A 19454-nucleotide genomic window follows, 5' to 3' on the forward strand; every position below is an offset into this window, starting at 1 on the left:
AAAAAAAAAAAAAAAAAAAAAAAAAAAAAAAAAAAAAAAAAAAAAGAAAAAAAAGCTAAACCAAGACAACTGAACATTAAGGGGATATGAATATGTGGAAGAAAATAAAAGGAGAATTTTCATTCTGTATAAATTGACAGATATATGACAGTATAAACTAACTGATTTAAGATAAAACCTCTGGAAAAATATACCAGCAACAGATTCCAGATGTCTCTCCCCATGAGTTGTCTTACCAGATGGTGGATGAGATCTTTGTTTCTTAATTTGTCTTTATCTTCAGTGGTAACACAGCATTCAGACAAGGGAAAAAAGGGTATTTGTGAAGAGCTTGCTTGTTGGGACAATATGCTTATTCTGTTCTATGATCAGATAAGCTCTTATTTATTATAAATAGAATGTATTTGAATTACTGTTATATGTTGATCTCATTGTGTCACTTCAGGTTTTGAAATACTAGTAAGAATTTCCTATGCATTATGCAGCATTATTTGAATTATTCACATGTGGCAAGTGGAGTTCTGCACTTTAAAATGTTGCCTTTGCCTGATGTTTATATTTATTCTGTATTTTTTGTGCAATCCTATGGCTTTGTAGGGGAAAAAATGTGTATTTGTTCACTGTACTGAAAGTTTTAGTAAGTGGACTTACTGTTGGAAAAAGGAACTTTAAAATGACCCTGTTAAAAGTCTGTGCCTGATTATTCACTCATGAATGGAAAAATTATAATGATTTTATGAACTTGAACAGAGACTTTTTAATTAAAAATATTTACAGATAAATATAATTTTTTATATTTTAATTGTGATCATGCAATGCAAATTAGCAAAAAGTAATAAAAATTCTTGCTAAATATCTATGGCATTACTGAGCAAAAGTGAACATAACTATTCTGGATTATTAATTTAAAAAGAAAACATAAGTCTTGAAAAACAAAACCCCAAATTCTTTCAAAGAATATTCCAGTTCTAAAAGAAAAAAGTTCAGACAAGCTGTTAAAAATATTATTTTAAGCATTTCCAGGAACAATCCATAACAGATGATAAGGTGAGTGGCTTTTAAAATTCTGGATTTGTATGAATAAATGGTGTTGGCTTATCTGAAGCCCTGAGTGTAGAAGGGGTCAATTCATTTGGAAAATTATAGTGTAGAAAGTATTAAAAAAAAAAAAAAAAAGCCAGTGGATTTTGAAAATTAGAGAAAGGACGGGGTAAAATTAATTGCAGAAGAGATTTGAAAAGAGTGGTAGCAGAATACAAAATATGGCAAAGCAGAAATGAGATAGATTAGAGGAACTCATAAAAAGAAGATGTCAGAGAAGTTTTAGGTCAGAAACACTCATTAAAGAAGACATCTTCTCAGGCAATGTTCCGTTAAGTCATAGACCTCATTCCTTCAGAGAGTCATTGAGGTCCAAAAACTGGGCAGATTTCCAAAGGAGTTACTTACATGCTTAATAATACAAGCCCAAATAGTTGTACCTGCTCATAGTGTAATTATATAACACTTTAAAACCTCTCGACCTCTGCTTTAAGATTTAAATCAGAATTACCTGTAAGAGCTCCAGAAGAAAAGTAATGCAAGGGCACATTTTGTTTTACCGATAATTGTCCAAAGAAACGTTTGGCACTGGCCAGGACAGAGGCAGAATTAGTCTGGTCTCAGGGAAGAATTTCTGTTCCTGCATACCCCAGACACCCTCCCCTGTCATGTACCTGTGACTGAGTCCAACACAGGCTAAACTTCTGGTATGACTGAAATGACTGAGTATAAGCTGTTTTAAAAATCAGATTGTTTCGAAGTTAAGTATATTGAAGAGACCACAGGACATTTTAAGTTGCACAATCATGTATCTATTACTGAACTTTTAAGTGCTAGGAACTTTGGCTTAAAGCTGTGGGGTTTTTAAGCCTTTGCACTATACGTGCAAGAACTTGTGCTTCTCTCAACAAAAAACAGCAAATTACGTTTGCAAGGTTTTCTGTACAAAAAAGAGTAATGCCATCAACAAAAACAATTCATGGGCAGCCAAAAGGACATTAGTGACACTAAAAACTGTTGATTAAAATCTGTTGTTTAAAGTTAATAGAACTACTAGTTTTTGTCGAAAGTCTGAGAAATATTTTTGGAGGGCAGTCTTCTGGAAACTTAAATGGAAATTATTCTTTCTTAGAAAATGCCCAGAATCAGAGTTGTGCTCCAACCAAGGAGGTTCCCTGGGGCTTTTGCAGAGGCAGTCACTTCTATAGAAGTCAATACAATGGTCATGCTTAGATTCACACTTCTTTACCCTGTCATGACTCAGAAGTATGTATTAGCTTTAATTCTGGCTTTGGTTTGTGGTTTCTTGTACACTTGGTTTTGGTTTGGAAATAGTTACGCTGGAGAAGTGAAGCTGGAAGAAGGATAAGTTTGAAAGGCAGTCATATACTGACTGCCTAATACTTCAGTCAAAATATTTGTCCCTCCAGGTAGGTGTTATTATGTTTGCACAGCTCTTAGACTCAGTAATTTGGCTTAATGACTTGAGTAACTGGTAACAATTAAACTCAGCCAAGACCAAGACATAAACTGTGAGCAATTGACAAAAACATAAAAATGTTTCACCATGATTTACACTTGAATCATCAATGGCTTTCCTTAGCCAAAGGCTCCAAGGCACAGATAGGTAAAAAAACTCCCTGGAGATAAGTCTTTAGAGACGGGGCTAGCATTAGTTACAATGAAGGCTTTAAAGGCATCCTGTCAGGGCTTGGGGCTTTGAAGCTGGGTTGTGTACTCCCTCAAAAACTTTTACTGATAAAGCTTTTAAAAAGCATTTGCACATACTCCTTAGCTAAGGAGGTTTGCATCCCTTGCTTCAAGACAAACGCTTTCCCCAAAGGAGATTTCTCATCTCACTGGAGTAGGTTTTCCTGGTACTGGTCTTTGATTTGTCTGCTTGTGACCTGTCGTGCATAAGCTCTGGTACTTTCACATGTGCAAATGCCTAACTGGAGTTAATATTGTTGAATTTATCCTTCCTGTTGTACTCGTGCAGTTTCAAGGAAGAGCAGTGTATTAAGAAAAATTGTATATGTGATTTCCACTGTTCTGCTTAGTTTTGGTCATGCTAAATGGGAAGTCATGTACTGTTTCAGCAAAATAAAGAGGCCTTGTGTTTACACCCAACCTGATCTCTTTCTGTGTTTGACTTTTGAGGAGAGAGAGAAAGCTGGCAAACTGACTAATGAAGAACGAAGACCAAAATACTCAGCAAAGTACACTCTTGTCTGGGTAACTTGGGCAATCCCCTATCACAGGAGTTTGCAAACTCTGCATGGTATGTAGAGCATAATTTTAGGGGTTCCTTTTCCAGATTCAGAAATCTTACAGGTTTTGATGTATCTTTTTTACCAGATTTGTTGGCTTCATAAGTCAAAGACAGTGTTTCAGTAACCTCGTAGTTTTTTTTTTTTTTTTTAAAATCTTTTTTTTTTGTGTGTATGTGTGTGTATGTTGAAGTGCTGTCCTGAAATGCTTGCTTCTTGTGCTTGGCAGCAAGCATACACAAGAGTCACATCTCCTTTGATGTATGTTTCTTCACTTTCTTACTTTTCAAAGCTTAAGCATAAAAATGTCTCCAGTCTGAGCAGCTCTGAAACTCTCCAGAAGCGAATTTCCTTAAAAGCTGTAGTGGAGGACCCCTAATTACACGCTGAGGAATTGTATACTGAAATTTTGAGAATTATGTGCAAGCTGTTACCAACTTGCTCAAAATTGTGTAAACAAGAAATAAAGTCTGTATTTTCATCTATCAGCTTATCAACACAAATCATGCAAACAACAGAGAAAGGCAAGTGAAAGAACACTTTTTTATATATGAATGTTTTTAATATGAGTGCCCATTTAGGCTTTCAGCATAGGAATTGTGTCACTTACTTTATTTTGAAAAATAGTAGTAATAAATGCTTTTGCAATATTTCACTGGAGTACTACACTGAGACTTATCTATGTAAAGCAGTATAAAACCCAGATGAGAGCACAGTTCTTGCAGTGTAGATGGTTTGTGAATCAGTTTGAAAATCTGAGAGCCTTTTGGTATGTGCTCAGTAAATCTCAGGCTACAATTACCTGCTTTACTACAATGAGTTGATGGACACACAGTTTGCGTAAGCGAACACAGAGTTTGGTTTGCAATCTTAAAAAAAAAAAAAAGCCATTGGATAATTCTGTACCCTTTACCAGTGTAATTTTCATCAGTCTTCTCCCACGGCTATTAAGAAGAATAAAAGGATTATTCCCAGTTTAAGATCAGATAGTGGATCACTTACAACTGACCTGAATTGGGTTTATAGTTCATGACTTGAGAGCATAGTTAAAATGCAAAAGGAAGGTTGCTTGTCCTATGCTTGTATTCTGTAATTAGATGTCTTCCTTTCAAAGCAACAAGTTTGTGACTGCATTCTTGCATTAATTCTGATTAAATATGTCCTTTAGGAATTACTTCTAAATGTATAGCCATAAATGCCACAAAATCAATTCCAGCTAGCTGTGTACCACACTACTGCTCATTGTATTCTCTCAGAGCTCTAAAAATTATTTCCTGGGCTTTTATTTTTTAGGAGGAATCCCAGTTGTTGTATTTTTATGGCTTGTGAAATAGCAAACAGATGTGCTAAACAAGATCAGTGCACTGTCTTGCGCCACACAGCAGCCACTGCTGAGTAATCCTCCCTACCCAGATGAGGGGCTGTATCTGTTGGGGGCATTTCCACCATTGTAATAAAAAAATCATATTCTCCAAGGAATAACTGAGGGAAAAGAGAAGAGCGTGAACTCTGTGCAGAAGATGCTGTTACAGAAAGAGGGATTCACAGATTTTTAAGCCTAAACCTATAAAGAAGTGAACAGTTGCAATCCTCTGCTCTTACCTTTCCAAGTCAGAAAGGGGGGGCTGAAGCATCCTATGAAGCCATGTCTCATGTCCTCAGCCCCACCTTTGGGCCTGAATGTCTCAGTGAAACATACACAGTGGGAGTTTGAGTGACCAGGACTAGAATTGTTTCAGGTACTGAAAGTAAAGAGCAGCAGGCACGCTAAACACTCACTGTCTTGACTTATTATGGATCTTGTTCCCTTAAGTGAAGAACTCTGTGCTAATAGTTTGAGAGGTTGCTTGGACACCCTGTTGCTCAGCCAGCCTACACAAGCAGCCCAACCTCTCACTGGAGGCCTGTTGGAGAGCAGGGAACTACCATCACTGGAGCATCTTCACTGCAATGACATCTCAAACTGTCAAGAATAAAATTAAGTTCAAATTGCTGCACTTGCACTTCTTCTGATACAAAAGTCATCTCAAAGCAGTGCATGTTCACTAACAGCTCTCAGCTGCACCTCTGCCTGGTTTGGGAGCTGCTGCTGCCAGTTTTGGCTGTAGGTGCTGGTGTGGAACTGAGACAAGGTGAGGCAGCATGAAGTGGGATATGCCATGAGCAACCTTCATAAATTCTTGCACTGAAGTTTTAACTCTTTAAAATGAGCAGTGGTTGCCAGTATTACCCGTGGCAGGACATCTACAGTCATCTTAAACCCTTGGTACACCACAGCCCTCCTGATACTGTCACAGTATCATGTTGCATCCCAGTGTGTGATCCTCTCACACCTTCAATGTACATTGCATCACCTAGGGGAGCAACTGCTTGCATGCAATATGCAGTCATTGCCCTACATGCCTACTGCCATTTCACACTTTTACCTCCAGTGATGTATAAATCTTCCGTTAAAAAGGTCTGACTCATAGAGATAGTTTAGTAATAGCTGAAATCCAGGGTAGGCAAAGGGATTAAAGTCTTGGGTGCTGCACTGTCTGACAGTTGTGGTACTTCTTTGAACAGTCTTCCAGCCTTGTTGCAGTCTTGAAATGGGCACTAGAGAAGAAGGCACAACCTGCCCAAAGAACCACTTGGTTCCTTGGTGTTTAGGTCATGAAAACTGCATTTATAAAACCACAACAACAATAACAAAAAGCCCCCAACAACGTAAACCGTTCAGGATCTGTGGAGTTGCCAGCTGGTTATTGTTTGAGGAGCAGATGCTGCGCAAGCTGCAATCCTGAGGGCTACAGCCTGTGAAAGCATGAAACGAAGGTTGATCATGGCATGTCCCAATTCACATTGCCTCGCCTTGTCTCAGTCCTTTCAGTGTGTGAGTCAACAGCACCATCATATGTGTGTGGCATAGGATCTGTACCAGACCTCGTGGTAGACCCCATACAGTATGTGAAGCTGTAGACTTGTGTGTGCTTGTGCTTGGAGCTAATCCTCTTCATTATTTTTTAGGTCTTTCTTGCAAAATGTGATTTAATTAAAAGTGCTTGGAACTGGCTTGATAACATTTTTCCACAGGGAGGTTTGCTGCTGGATGAGAAGAAAGTAGATGGACTTTTAAGGAGATGAAAAAAGATATATGCAGTTGTCACAAATGAGTTGTTTAGGTCACTTAAAAAATTACTATCAAAGTATTAAAGCAGGCTTACTTTAGATTTTCAAAAGCACGACAAGTTCAATGACAAGGTTCAATTTATTACTTACTACATGGATGAAGCATATGAAAGCAAATTACATTAGAATTGATTTAGAATGATTTACAAGGAGATTGGAGACATAAAAAGGTAAGGATGCAAAAGGAGATCCTCCTGCTAAGTCACAAGTTTCAGGATGGACCCCCTCCCTTTCTAAACTCCTGAGTGCAGCTGAATCCAGGCTCAGCCTCAGACTTGTTTATGGTTTCTATCTAAAGGTTTAACAGCCCTTAATCATTGATTAATTTACCACTAACAAAGTGATTGAATAGAATTCACTATAAGCACAGGAGTCAATTATAGTTCTGAGTGAGAATTAGTAGGCCCCTGTGCACTGGCACCTTACGCGCTCTCAGGAGGGCATGACAGGGCTGTCCCTGTCCTGGTAACCATAATGTGCCCACTTTGAGGAACAGGAGGCTTTCTCCCTCAGAAAAGGGGAGCCTGGAGAAGAAAACCAAGAAAAATGCCAGTTTTCCTTGGGGGAGGAAAGGTCAGGCAGTTCTTTTAGTCCTTTTATTCAGTACACCTGTGATTTCCAAGACAGTCTACTTTTATATTAATGTTTCTGCATTTTTGTTTTGTTTTAACCCCAACCAGAAGAATGGATCACCACAGAATTTTTTTTTTATATTTTCTTTTAGGAGCATTTTTAATCCCTGCTTAAGTAAAGAGGATCTGTTGTTAATGCTGTCAGGGATGGCTTTTGTTTCTATCCAGATGTTAAACTGTAAAGGGAGATACAAGTACTCAGGCACCACTGACTGTGCAGAAAGAGAGAGACACACTATTGGTACAGTAAAAATCAAACACAGAAGAATGAATGACGCTACCTCATTATCACATCACCTCATTAAACTGATGGGTATGGAGGCCATGGAAGTAGCCTGTAAACCACTGGGACACTGGGGTCCAAGCTAATCTTCCTGTTCCTTGCCTGGACACTGGTTGGGCTTGGGGGCATTTGAAACGATGGTGGGGATTTGCAGAGGGGGAGCCCGCTGAGGAAAGGGTACTGCAAAAATTGATCCATCTCCCACCAAATATGTGTTCCCCTACCCTGGTTACCCTAAAAACAACAGCGAAGATGCAAAATCATTCTTCCTCATAGTCAGCAACTTCAACTCAGCTTTTCCCTGCAAGAAGAGCCAAACAATTGTCCTGCTTGAAGCATGTATGTCCTCTATGGTGCACCACCCACTGCTTACTCTGTGTTCTCCTGCAAGGAAAACTGCAGTCTTCATTACGCAAGGATGTGAAAGGGTCAGACCTGGGTCAGACCAAAGGTCTATGGAACAAAACTGTCCTGTTTCTAGTAAGGCTGATGAATAAGGATGTGCAGGAGGACAGCAGGACAGCACAGACTCTCCTGCTTTCAGCCAACAAGTCAAATAAGTTTAAGGGCAACACAGCAGCAGAGAAGTTTGGTTTAGCTCCTTAGTTTGTCCAATTCCTTTCTGCTACATTAACATTTTTTCTCTCTGTAACATCCAGTGAGTGTTAATTTTGTATTGGCTGGCACAGTAATTTCTTCTGTTTATTTTACTGCCTGCCTAAACGCATTCCTGCTTCCCAGATGGCAAGCTGTAGTGAATAGTATAGTGCCACCTTTTCCATTAGCATCACTGTCCTTAAAAATTGGTTTCAAGGAAGAGTAAGGATGTTTTGTGCTTCTTATATTTTTGGTTTAGACTTATCAAAAGTGTGTTTTCATGTGCTTCTTTTGTAATTTGGTTCAACAGAGAAAGATTAGAGTTGAACAGCAAATTACATGTGAAGTAGACTGGGCTGGTTTCACAGGAAGAACAGCCAGTCCTGCCTATTCCTCAAACTAAACACATTGCTTCATAGACCTGAAGCAGCAGAAAATTTTTCAAGGGCCAAACAGCTTGGCACTTGCCTGCCGCCATGAATATATCCTGTTTCTCCATACCAAGGCTGATAGACATGCTGAGCTGGGCATTGCTGGAAGGATGGTGTCAGATTCAGGGTTTTCTAGACTTTAGAAGACATACTGTACAGCTAACATCCTTCCCTTGATCCAAGACTGATTTATCTCATCAAGTGTCCACCTTTTCTTCCTTCCTGTACAACTGTGGTGTACTTTTTTTGGTGGCATTTTCCTTTCAGTTTCAATGGGCAGCCAGGACTGTAAAAATCTCCCAGATCAGATTTGGAAAAAATTTGCATGGAGACCCTATAAAGAATGATCGCATATTGCAGACATTCTATCTTCATGGCAGCTTGCAAGGCTTTGATGGCACATTTTTGCCTTGCCTTTGAGCACAAGTAAAAGTGATGTCAGCATCTCTTGGTGACGTTCAATCTTTCCTGGCACTTGCAGAAGGTGTAGAGGTATAAGGCTGCTCATGCTGAAGCAGCGCTGGTAGAGAGGATGCTGTCCTGTCCTCTTGAAGGCTCAGCTCTGCCTGGTGACTGCAAACATTTTCCCCATCTGATAATCACTTGTCCCAGCATCCTGGGGACCAGAACAGGTGATATGACAGGCATTACTCACACACTTCAGAGTGCACTTGGCAGGGCATGGCAGCTGACCACATCGACACACTGCTGAAGCTCCACATTAAGCATCACAGTGGTGGTATGGCATAGACAGCCACTGGGGCACCATGCCTTGCCCTTCAGATAGCCTTTTGGACTACTGGAAGTCCCTCTGAGCTCTGGTGTTTAGCAGGATATGGCCAAAGTGATCCGATTTTGTGGTGCTGGAGCTTGGCACTATCATCACAAATAAAACAAACATGCCTGCCCAAAATATTTACTTGTTACTGAAGCCTTGTTCTGGGACTAGCCAATGTTCTGACAACTTCTTTAACAAATGGGGTAGTTTTCTCCTTAATTTCTAGCCTTGGGAAAGGGGAGCCTTATGACACCAGTTAGCTTATTTTATTGCAATATTCTTCTAAATGTAGTTTATTTATATTGAAATTCCTTGTAAATACCCAGGAAGGAGGGGAAAAAAGGGCTGTTATGTAGATGCTGAGTCACTGAAGGGAGAGGTTTGCCATGTCTGCAGGATGTGTTGCTGGGCCAGCATAGGCTGGGGTTGGCACTGCAGCAGGTAATGGCTACAAACCCCACAGCCCTGCCAGCCAGCCAAGGTTGCTGGAGGGGCACAGGTGGCCCAAACTAGACTGTTGAGAGGGATGAAAGGTGGGACTCTGGCTTGCATGGCGTGGCAGCATCAGGGCTCAACCTGCAGCAGGACACCCTCTTGGGCTGTTGGGGCCGTCTTTCCTCCACAGCTGATTTTTGTGAATCCCTTTCAGACATGTCAGCAGGCAGCTGAGGCACAGAGAAGACTGGGGTTAGCCACAGGTTATATAAGCTGAATCGGTTTCTTAAACTGGTTGTTACTACCTTTGTGGGCTGAGAATGGCTCTTTCCTTGAAGCAGAAAAAGCTGGAAAGTGTTCCCATGACTGTGACCCTGCACACGCAAGAGGTTTTGAAACGCAAAAGCATGTATCTGATATCTGAACGCAAGGCTTTGCTTCTTACAAGCAGCACACAGACAACTGAGGGGCAGGGATCTTCAGATCCAGCTCTCATCTAGAACAGCAAACAGGCATGTTTGAACTACAGACTTTTTTAAAAACACGGTGATCAGGATTGGGAAAAAACAGAGATTTCATAAGATCTCTGTGTCTTTACTCCATCTAACTAAATTGTGCTTAGTTAAAAAAATAAACACAACTCAGCAACTTAACTGATGCTAGTAAAACATTCTCTAAAGAAGGTATAAGAAGGTATATTTAGCTGAAAGAAAAGTGGACTTGCTCAGGACTTGCAGTCCACAGTTGGATTCTTGTGCCAGTTTTTTTTAAAACTAGCTCTTGATCTGTAGCCCAAAATAGCACACTACATACACCGCAGGCTGTGCATGTATTAACTTACTTTCTTTAGTACTAATAAGGTCTGCAAAGATATGGTCTTGGCATAACCTTTTACCATAGTTAGTTGAAACATCCGCCCCCCCCACACAGAGCAGCTTTTCAAATTATTTGAACTGCTTTAAAAAATCGGTTTGTTTTAGACTGTTAAAATGCTACCACGAGAGGGGAATGAAATGAAAGAGAAAAGCAAAGCCCAACCAAATCTTCTGCAGGAGTTAAGTTACAGAGGGTGTTCCTGAGATCTGGCAGCAGTAGTCTAAAGGTATTGTTCCCTGCTGCTGCTGTTCTTGTTTGGCATGGGTGTGACACAGTTGTTTCCTGTGCTGAAGTGTCAGCAATCAAAGAATTTTAATAGCCTCATGAGGACCAAGTGTGGTGGTGGGTGGATTTTAGCCTACAGAGTAGCACACCAGAGTTCACAGATATTTTTGGGCAGTGTTTGCTGTAAGGTAGAAATTGAAATGGTTACTCTAGGCTTTATCTGGTTTTGTCCACCAGCATGATATGGTAGAGCTGTGTCTTGGGTAGTGCCTCTTCAGGCCCCCAGCCAAGTGGCTGCTGACCCTCCCCGGGCCCTCCTTTATGAAAGGGAGAAACTGCTGCCACTCCAGAGCCTGGGGGAAGCAGGCATATAGCAGAGAAACTCTTGTAGAAGCAGGGAGAGCTGGGTCCAGAACCTGGCACTGCTTTACAGTCAGGAGACAGTTTAGAACTCAGATGTTGTGCTCCTCTTGCTGAAAGCTGTCTGTACTTGAAGCATCCCCAGATGCTGTACCTCTGCTCCTGGTAATATAACTCATCTGCCCTCTTTGAGAACTGTGGCATTGCTCTCTAAAATGTGGCTTTTTGACGCAGATGACTGGACCAAAAACAAATCAGGAAGAAATTCCATATGTTAGCATGGAGCAGGGGGCCAAAACTAGGGCTCTAGGACAGTCAAGCAGCTAGTAGCAGTAGTTTGCTAATAGGAAACAGCTAGAGCCAGAACTGCAGCACCATGTGTGTCCTTACTGACTCCTTCTGCGCTTCATCCTCACCTCTGTGCATTGCGACAGCAACTCTTACCCACCACCATGAAGGACTCTGGGAAACAAAGAGGAAGAGGCTGTAAAAGTCCTAATGCTATTATTCATTGATACAACCTTTGTTCTCCAGCAGCTGTTTGCAGACTGAGTGTTAAATGTCTCTATTTACTGAAGGCTGGTCAACACTGAGAAATGACTCTGTGCTGAACTGTGATTCAGCCTCAGCAGATGACAAACACAACCACCTCTGCTTACGTGAAATGATGAGTAAATAAACTTGAACCTCAAGGCCATTTCCTAACATAATATGTTTTCCAAACTCTAGCTTAGAAAATCTTGCTGAGGAGCCAATGAACTATTACCGCTGTTGATCTTTCATTTACTCACATGTAATTACTAGTGCCATCACATTATATCAAGTGTAAACCTATTTCTGCAACCTGCAGGTGACTGGCTCAGATTCAGCTAGCAAACTCTGTAGCCACAATGGCAAACGCTAACCTTTTCATCACTGCTACTTGCTTGAAGTTAGCAGCCAAATTGTTTTAGCACTGACACCGAAACTGCAGTTCCCCAGCAGCGTGTGCAAATACATGTGTGGTGGTCTCACCTCTGCTGCCTGTCTGTGCATCATCCTTGCACTAAATCTGGTGGCTTTCCACAAGCTCCTGTGGTGCGTAAACTGGCAATAAAACATCCAAGACTTTGGTCACACAAGGACAGTCAAAAGTTGAGCTTCCAGTAGAAATACACAAATCCATATAGGTACTATCCATCAGGTAAGTCCAATATAGCAATCAAAGGAACTAGTTCAGTATCACTCTGAAGATAAAACAAGACTGAAAGGAATCAAGATTTATCCAGGGTCATAAATCTACTTTCCCCTCATAAATCCCACACTACTTAAAATACAACTAAGGAAAATCTACTTTAGCTTAATCCAGTTTAAACCTAGTCTGACCTGGTCTCCTAGAAGCATTATCCAAGTCAAATAGTCCTGTGCACAAACTGTTTCATAGGTTCCCTGGGAACTCAGGCTATAGTCACCATGTCTCCAACACCTCACACATCTACCAAAGTCAAATCTTAAAATGCTGGCTGCTCAAGGAAAATTCTCATCAGGAAGTGACACAGGTTGGGTGGGTTTCAAACAACATAAATGTACAATATGGTAAAGAAAACATAAACAGGCATGAGGAACAGTGAATTAAATTGCTTTTATATTCCTCAGATCTGTGCTACAATCTCAATGATACTACTAAGTGAAGATAAACAGTGGGACTTTATTCTGCCTTCCTATATTGGAAAATCACTAATCAGGCAAAAATACTACAGGTGAGCACTGCAGGTTTCCAAAGGCGAAGGATCATTTCTTCACTGACATGTTTGCTATCCAGTACCTTGGCAAACACGTTGTGCCTCTAACACCTCTTTCACAAGAGTACACCAACAAGCTGAAAAAACATCACCACCAAAATGCTTGTCAGACAACAAAATATATTAACTACATGTCAAGACCACTATCAGTGAATTCTGAAAATAAAACCAACTAATAAAGGGAAGTCCAAATATACATCTCTAAATAGGCCCAGTTAACATCTAATGGCACCTTTCAGACACTGGATGAAGGGACTGATAAGGCATCTTACAGGATCACAGCATATTCTGAGTTGGAAGAGACTCACAAGTATTATCAAGTTCTACTCTTAAGAGAATGGCCTACACAGGGATCAAACCTATGACCTTGGTGTTACTAGCATTGTGCTCTGAGATGTGATAGCAGTGGAAACATGAAGCTGAGTCATGGCTTTAGTTTATCCTTTTTATGTCATATTGCCTCCATTTATATTGATTTCATTAGTGTACCATCAGAAGATGCTTTAGGAAGAACCTAGAAACACACGGACCAGGATGATGCTAAAATACCTTACGATCAACTGTGCTCACAGCCCTATCAAAATGATCCCAAAATCCTGGTAAAACCCCCCAAGAAAGCAGTTTAAAACTGCTGATTTTTCCCTACTCAAACCATGGTGAGGATGGCTGGCTATGGGTATGGTAGATACTAAAACCAATTCAGATGCAGCCACATTAAAAAAAAAAAAAAAAGCATTACCATTATGCAAAGCAAAGAACAAACTCGCTCTACAGTCATAGCAACCTAACAGAGATGTTGTCACTTGTGTATGGGTCAAAAATAGCATCACACAGCAACGGTATTTAACACTAGAGGCATCCCAGCTTGAAAGGAGGAGGAGGGTTTAGGCTATGGGTAACCTGTAAAATGCCTACAGAGAGGGAGGCACTTCACTCTACAACCCTCTCCAGAGCCCACAGTCACACTTAACCTGCCTTGAGCCAGGACTCATTACACAATGTAGAATCAGAGAATCACAGAATATTTTGAGTTGGAAGGGACCCACAAGGATCATCAAAATCCAACCCTACATGCTTGTACTCAGGTACAAGAGTAGATATATTTATCCCATTATTTTTTCTCTCCATAATGAATAAACCTTAGATTGTGATAAGCAGGCTTATTGCTGCTTGGGAATTAATGTTGTGAACCGGTTGTAGATACAGGCAGAAAAGAACTAGTACTACAAGGGAGGTCAACAAAGATATAGATATCTTACATAGGAGGTTTGAGCCAAAGTAACACTCACCTGAGAAACCCAACCTCCAACATTGCTACAAGCTGACATGAGAAACACACACTGAAATGAATTCGCATTGAAAAAAAATTTGTCATCTATATCTTATCATCTAGTAGAAAAGGTGGGACAGATTCTTCAGGAAGCTATGACACTAATTTCAATTATCAGTTTTTAAATGAAAAGATTTTACCTACGCAAAGAAACAGTCAAGCCAGTGGTTTTGGTTACCGTTTGGGTGTTGATTCCTGCATTTCAGTGTTGCCATCTTTACCTTTATTTTAATTTAAATCAAGGGCTCCTGCTATTCTGCTAATTTGCATCCTACAGAATCCAGTTCTTCATACCATCAGAAAACCTGGTCCTTGGTTCTGTGTTATTAGGCTGATGAGCCCTTTCAAGCAGAAATGGTCTCCGTATTTCCTTCAGTGGAAAAAACCCCTCAAACTCCAACACTGTGTCTTTGGCCATCACTAAATTACTTCTAAAACAGGCAATTTAAAGGTTGAAGCACTTTCTGCTAAGTGTTTACAGTAGATTAAAGGATAACTCAGGTCTGTAAAATTGCATTTAAAACTCTGTGGTGAAATCTCTTAGTACAGTTTTTTCTCCTGGACTATGCTTAAACATTTCTGCATATAGCCACTCTCATTATTTTTCCAGCTCAAGTTTTTTAACTGTTAAGGTTTGTCATTTATTAATTTCAATGTTATCCAGTATTTTCAGGTGTACCACCAGAGCCCTTTGTGTCTCCCCAATCAGAGCGCAATCCAGCAAATATCCTGTGTGTTTAAAAACATAAAAATTATCGAGGGAGTCAGTAAGAGGTTATTTGTGAGAAAATGTCAGTGTGGCTGGCTGAGAAACTAACGAAACAAACATAAAAATGACACATCTATTAAATTTTTTTTTTTTTTAGCTGCTTAACACATCCAGGTACCTGAAACAAAACAATTTCTTTTTGCTGTATACTTCCTCCTTCAAGCACACACATCAGATAATACTGTAGAGCAGCTTAGGAACACCCAGGAACTGAAATACATTTTGTATTTTGACTCATTACAGACACCAGACATGAATCAAATCCTTGAAGTACTCTTTCAGTGACTGAGACACAACATACAAGCACCTAAGACACTCCTTTACATCCATGAACAATCACCTTCCAAAACAGAGAAAACAATTATCAGAAGCATGGTTTCAAAGGCTTAAGTATTATGAAGATAGTCAGGGCTTCTCGACCCCATGGCATCCTTAAGCATCACAACCAACCAAGTCATCTAGGAGCTCATGAGCTTTCCACCAACAGACTGGAACCACCACAAAAAGGTCATCTTTATATTCCAAATTTCAGGTTAATAGTAACAGCTGTCAGCAAGCTTGTTCAGAATCCTGTGGAACATAGTATAGCACAGCCCTAACACTTAAAATTAGGCAAGTATTTCAGGTTGAACATTATAAATTTTTCATCACGTTTTCACTTACTCATCTGTTTTTACGTAAACAAGTCCCGATCATCTGGTTAAGTTGTTTAGAACAGAGGAAGATTGTTGCCAGAACAGTGTGTTTATGTATGAGTTAAGAAGATCTCAGTCTAACAGCCAATGTCAAATGAGGATCAACCATACATGATTATGTTTTTCTTGGAAGATGTAACACATAAGTTTAAACATTAGCCCCACCCCAATCCACACACTTTGCCAATACCTGCTCTTTTTAAACCATCTTCCCCTCCTTTGTTCTGTGAGCATCAATAGAATTAGAAATCCTGAGTGATTACACACTCTGTATAGGCTGTCAAAAGAAAGCTCCAGGGAGCTTTGAGTTTTTGAGGACAGGCTCACAGCCCTCTTAAACGTAAATTAAATTATACAGTTCACAATTTTAGAAGAAAAAGAGGGATTTTTCATTCCATACTTTCCTGTACAGATGTACCAAGATAAAATATTTAAACAAGTTTTCACAAGTACAGATTTGTACAGATTTTTCACAAGTACAGAAAAAAAAGAAGACCATGAGATTGAGACCATCATAATCATTACCTAACAGTATCAGTACTATTACCTGTCCTAAACCACTCTCAAGACAGTATCAAAACCAGACAGGTCTCCACAAATATCCAGTTACAGGGCATTCTCAGGTTCAGAAGGGAAGAATAAAAAAGGACAAAAAAGAGAAAAACATTCTATGCTGTAGTGGAGTTGCTGATATTGCTTTAATACAAAAGGTAGAAAAATAATTTTAGTGCTTTAAAGCAGTTCCATGATGAAATCCTAAAATTCATCCAGGAAAATGAAGTCCCAGAGCATGCCTGTGTTCCCTTTTAGACGCATACACAGTGGCTGGAGTATTAACTCATGTTGACTATCAGCTGACTGGTGGCATACACATTATCCATTTCTGATACAAGCAATTTTTGTGCATTATCCAGCAGTGAAGATGTCTTCCTCCATGGCAACACATGGTGTGTACTGTGTCCTTTTCCTTCCCACTGGGAAGGATAAATTGGGCATATTTATCGTTTGTATTTGGCTGCTGACACCGACAGTAACTCTGCCCAGGTCTGCTGGTGAGATGTGGACAGAACGGTGTAGTCAGTGTACTGGTTCTATCATAAAAGATCCACTGGAAGTAAGTTTGAAGGTCGTTACTAATACTGTCTTTGCTCCTTTTAAGCACACTGTTGTTTGCTGGCATTTTTGTCAGGCCATCAAGTAGTTACCTGTACTCCAGTTGCTCATGGAAGTTGTCTCAAAAGAAGTTAGTACATCCGAATAAGAAATAAAGACGTAGGCTAAAGCATAAAGACAGCATCTGTATGAACTTAGTATCAACTCTGCACTTCAACCTCTACAAGGTCATATCCTCATTACAGCAATAATTAAAACCAATGAACTATCACAAAAGGAAGTATTTCCTTCTGTACATTATTTTTATTATTTACATAATACAATATAGCATAGATGCTGGGTAGCTTATGTGCAATACATAAATAAGAACTATCTGTACATGTTTGCATATCTAATAACTCAGAAGAACAAAGTTAGAAGCAAAAACCTGACACTTTTAATAGTGAAGTAAAAACTAAGACTGAACACTGGCAACAAAAATCATAAGGTCAGGAGTAGCGCCCTGTGTACGTACGTAACTATTTACAGATGGGAACAGGCATTACCACAACACTAGTCTAAACTGTTATTTGTTTATATAAAAAACACAAGTTTCATACATCACAAAACCCCCTTCCATTATAACACAGAAGTGATATATATTACCAGACAAGCATCAGTGAAGAATACTGCCTTTTCTAGAGTTGTTATTGTACAATGCCATAGATAATGCAGCCCATGCAATACACCCAAGAACACTACAGTCCTATACCCAAGTACAATTAAAAATGATAAAGCAGCCCTCCAAGAGTGGTTCCAGCTATCACTACAGCAGCCACGTGGGGTATGGTTTTCCATGCAGAATGGTGCAACTGTTACATTTAAAACTAGAGAAATTAACTCCTAATATTCTTTTGAACTCAGAACACACAGAACAGAAGTAGTATATGAATAATAAACTGCCCTAATACTTCAGCAACTTATTTAGACCCGTGTTGCTTGATAGAGCTGCTGTGGTATGTCTAGAAACATATGTAACCTTATTTTGTAAACCAATCTTACAATACTGTGCTACACATTTTTAGCTATGCAAGGAAAAGCAGACAACTCTGTTGCAGGACAGTTCATAAGCTCCTAACAGTACATTTCATCTGGGAACATCTTTTCAAGATTTCAAAGTCAATGTAATCTTTTCCAAAACAATTTTCTTCTTCTATGTATCTGATTTTTTCCATTTTTCTCAGTGCAATTGTTAAGTGACTTAAATATGGCACCAACGCTCATCTTTCTGGGATGGTGGAACCCTCTATACAGCTCACTTTCTGCTGGAAAACTAAAATGGAGTGTGGAAACTAAAAGTAGAATGAGATTTCTAAATTATAGAAGTAGACTGCCACCGTTTCGATGTATCCTTCTCCAAAACAGGCCAGTAACATTAGCCAAACATTAAATACCTCAAGCACATCTCAAAAGGCAGATTTGCCGCACACATGCAGACAGCACACATCTGTTTGGCACACGTGAACTAGAGTCTGTCCTCTGTGCATATGTATTCCTGTGCAGCTTTCTGATCCAACTATATTCTGGGAAGGGCATGTATATTTTCAAGGGCTGTATCTATCCAAATCCGCCTGTAACAAACACCCAAACATTTTGAAATATCATTTAGTCAGACAGGACTAGAAGTAAAATTTTGTAGAACAAAGGAAAATGGTCATGCACCTGCTCTTTCATATTTTTTAGGAAGTATTGAAAAAAAAAGCCCCACAAAAAGTCAGTCAGTCTTTTCACAAGCAGGTTAATTTATATTCTCTGAATTTTTTCAGCCACGACAACTGGATTTTCTTTTCTGATTTTTGCTGCAGCTTCTGCTTTGTAGTCATATGGGCAGTTATGCTTGTCAGAATAACGGTGAAGTCCACAAAATAAGTTTCCACATCGGCAGTCAAATCCTGTACACAGAAAAAGAAGCAACATCACTAGGAAGATTCATTTTTAATTAGGTTAAAGTTGTCAACTGAGAGCATAGTTACCACGGGGGGGGGGGGTATGTTTATCTACATTGACATACGGAGCAAGAAAAATGAATAGCTGCAAATAAATTTAATAGAACACATAATTTACCAAGTTTAATCACCCAGATTTGTCCAAAACTGACAGTGTTCTCATACCTGTAAGGCCAACCTTCTTCCTGCACATGAAACATCTGTTCTTCTTTGGTTTCGGCAGTTCAGCAGCTCTCTCTTCACTCTCTGAAGTACCTGGCTGGGAAACTGACGGGCTTGGTTGAGTAACAACTATTAAAGCAAGCAAAGGAAATCAAGATTAAATTTGCTTTTCTTGACTTCTCTAGTCATTCAATAGCATACACATATTAAAGATTTAATTCATCCACCAAGACCCTGATATTTGTTGTCTAAAGTACTTACACAGAGCAGTCTACAAAAATATGAATCAGAAACAGAGATCTTTAGGGTATTTTATTCACCCCTTCTGGCTCTACTCAAGACAACCAGATTTTCCCCAACACTTCCAACAGCTAGAAAATACATAGCACTTACTCATTACACCTATACAGGCCTGAAAATTCCTTCCAGAAATTCCATGTACACATTTAATATTTAAATAAATCATCTGATCAAGTAGCATTTAATACAAAACAGTAACAATATTGTCACAGTTAAAGTT

At 39.6% G+C, this 19454-nt stretch overlaps 1 protein-coding gene and 1 long non-coding RNA gene across 4 annotated transcripts in view; one reads left to right on the forward strand and one right to left on the reverse strand.

Annotated features, from left to right (window-relative positions):
- The first annotated feature begins 7 nt into the window (after window positions 1-7).
- Window positions 8-19200, forward strand: LOC114056659. Its single transcript, XR_003571066.1, has 3 exons — window positions 8-2422; window positions 12735-12738; window positions 19189-19200. It is a non-coding gene; the product is annotated as an uncharacterized LOC114056659 (long non-coding RNA).
- ZFAND5 (zinc finger AN1-type containing 5) overlaps window positions 17071-19454 on the reverse strand; it is a 16444-nt gene continuing 14060 nt past the window's right edge. For all 3 annotated transcript variants that reach the window (XM_027882007.1, XM_027882016.1, XM_027882025.1), the window contains exons 5-6: window positions 18938-19063; window positions 17071-18718 (exon numbers count right to left, since the gene is read on the reverse strand). In XM_027882007.1, the coding sequence (XP_027737808.1) occupies window positions 18570-18718; window positions 18938-19063 (275 nt within the window). In that variant the 3' untranslated portion in view covers window positions 17071-18569. The remainder of the gene's footprint in view (window positions 18719-18937; window positions 19064-19454) is intronic.

Source organism: Empidonax traillii, unplaced genomic scaffold (assembly GCF_003031625.1).
Source record: "Empidonax traillii isolate 1590-97213 ecotype Southwest subspecies unplaced genomic scaffold, ASM303162v1 scaffold7:size3022706, whole genome shotgun sequence".
Classification (NCBI taxonomy): domain Eukaryota; kingdom Metazoa; phylum Chordata; class Aves; order Passeriformes; family Tyrannidae; genus Empidonax; species Empidonax traillii.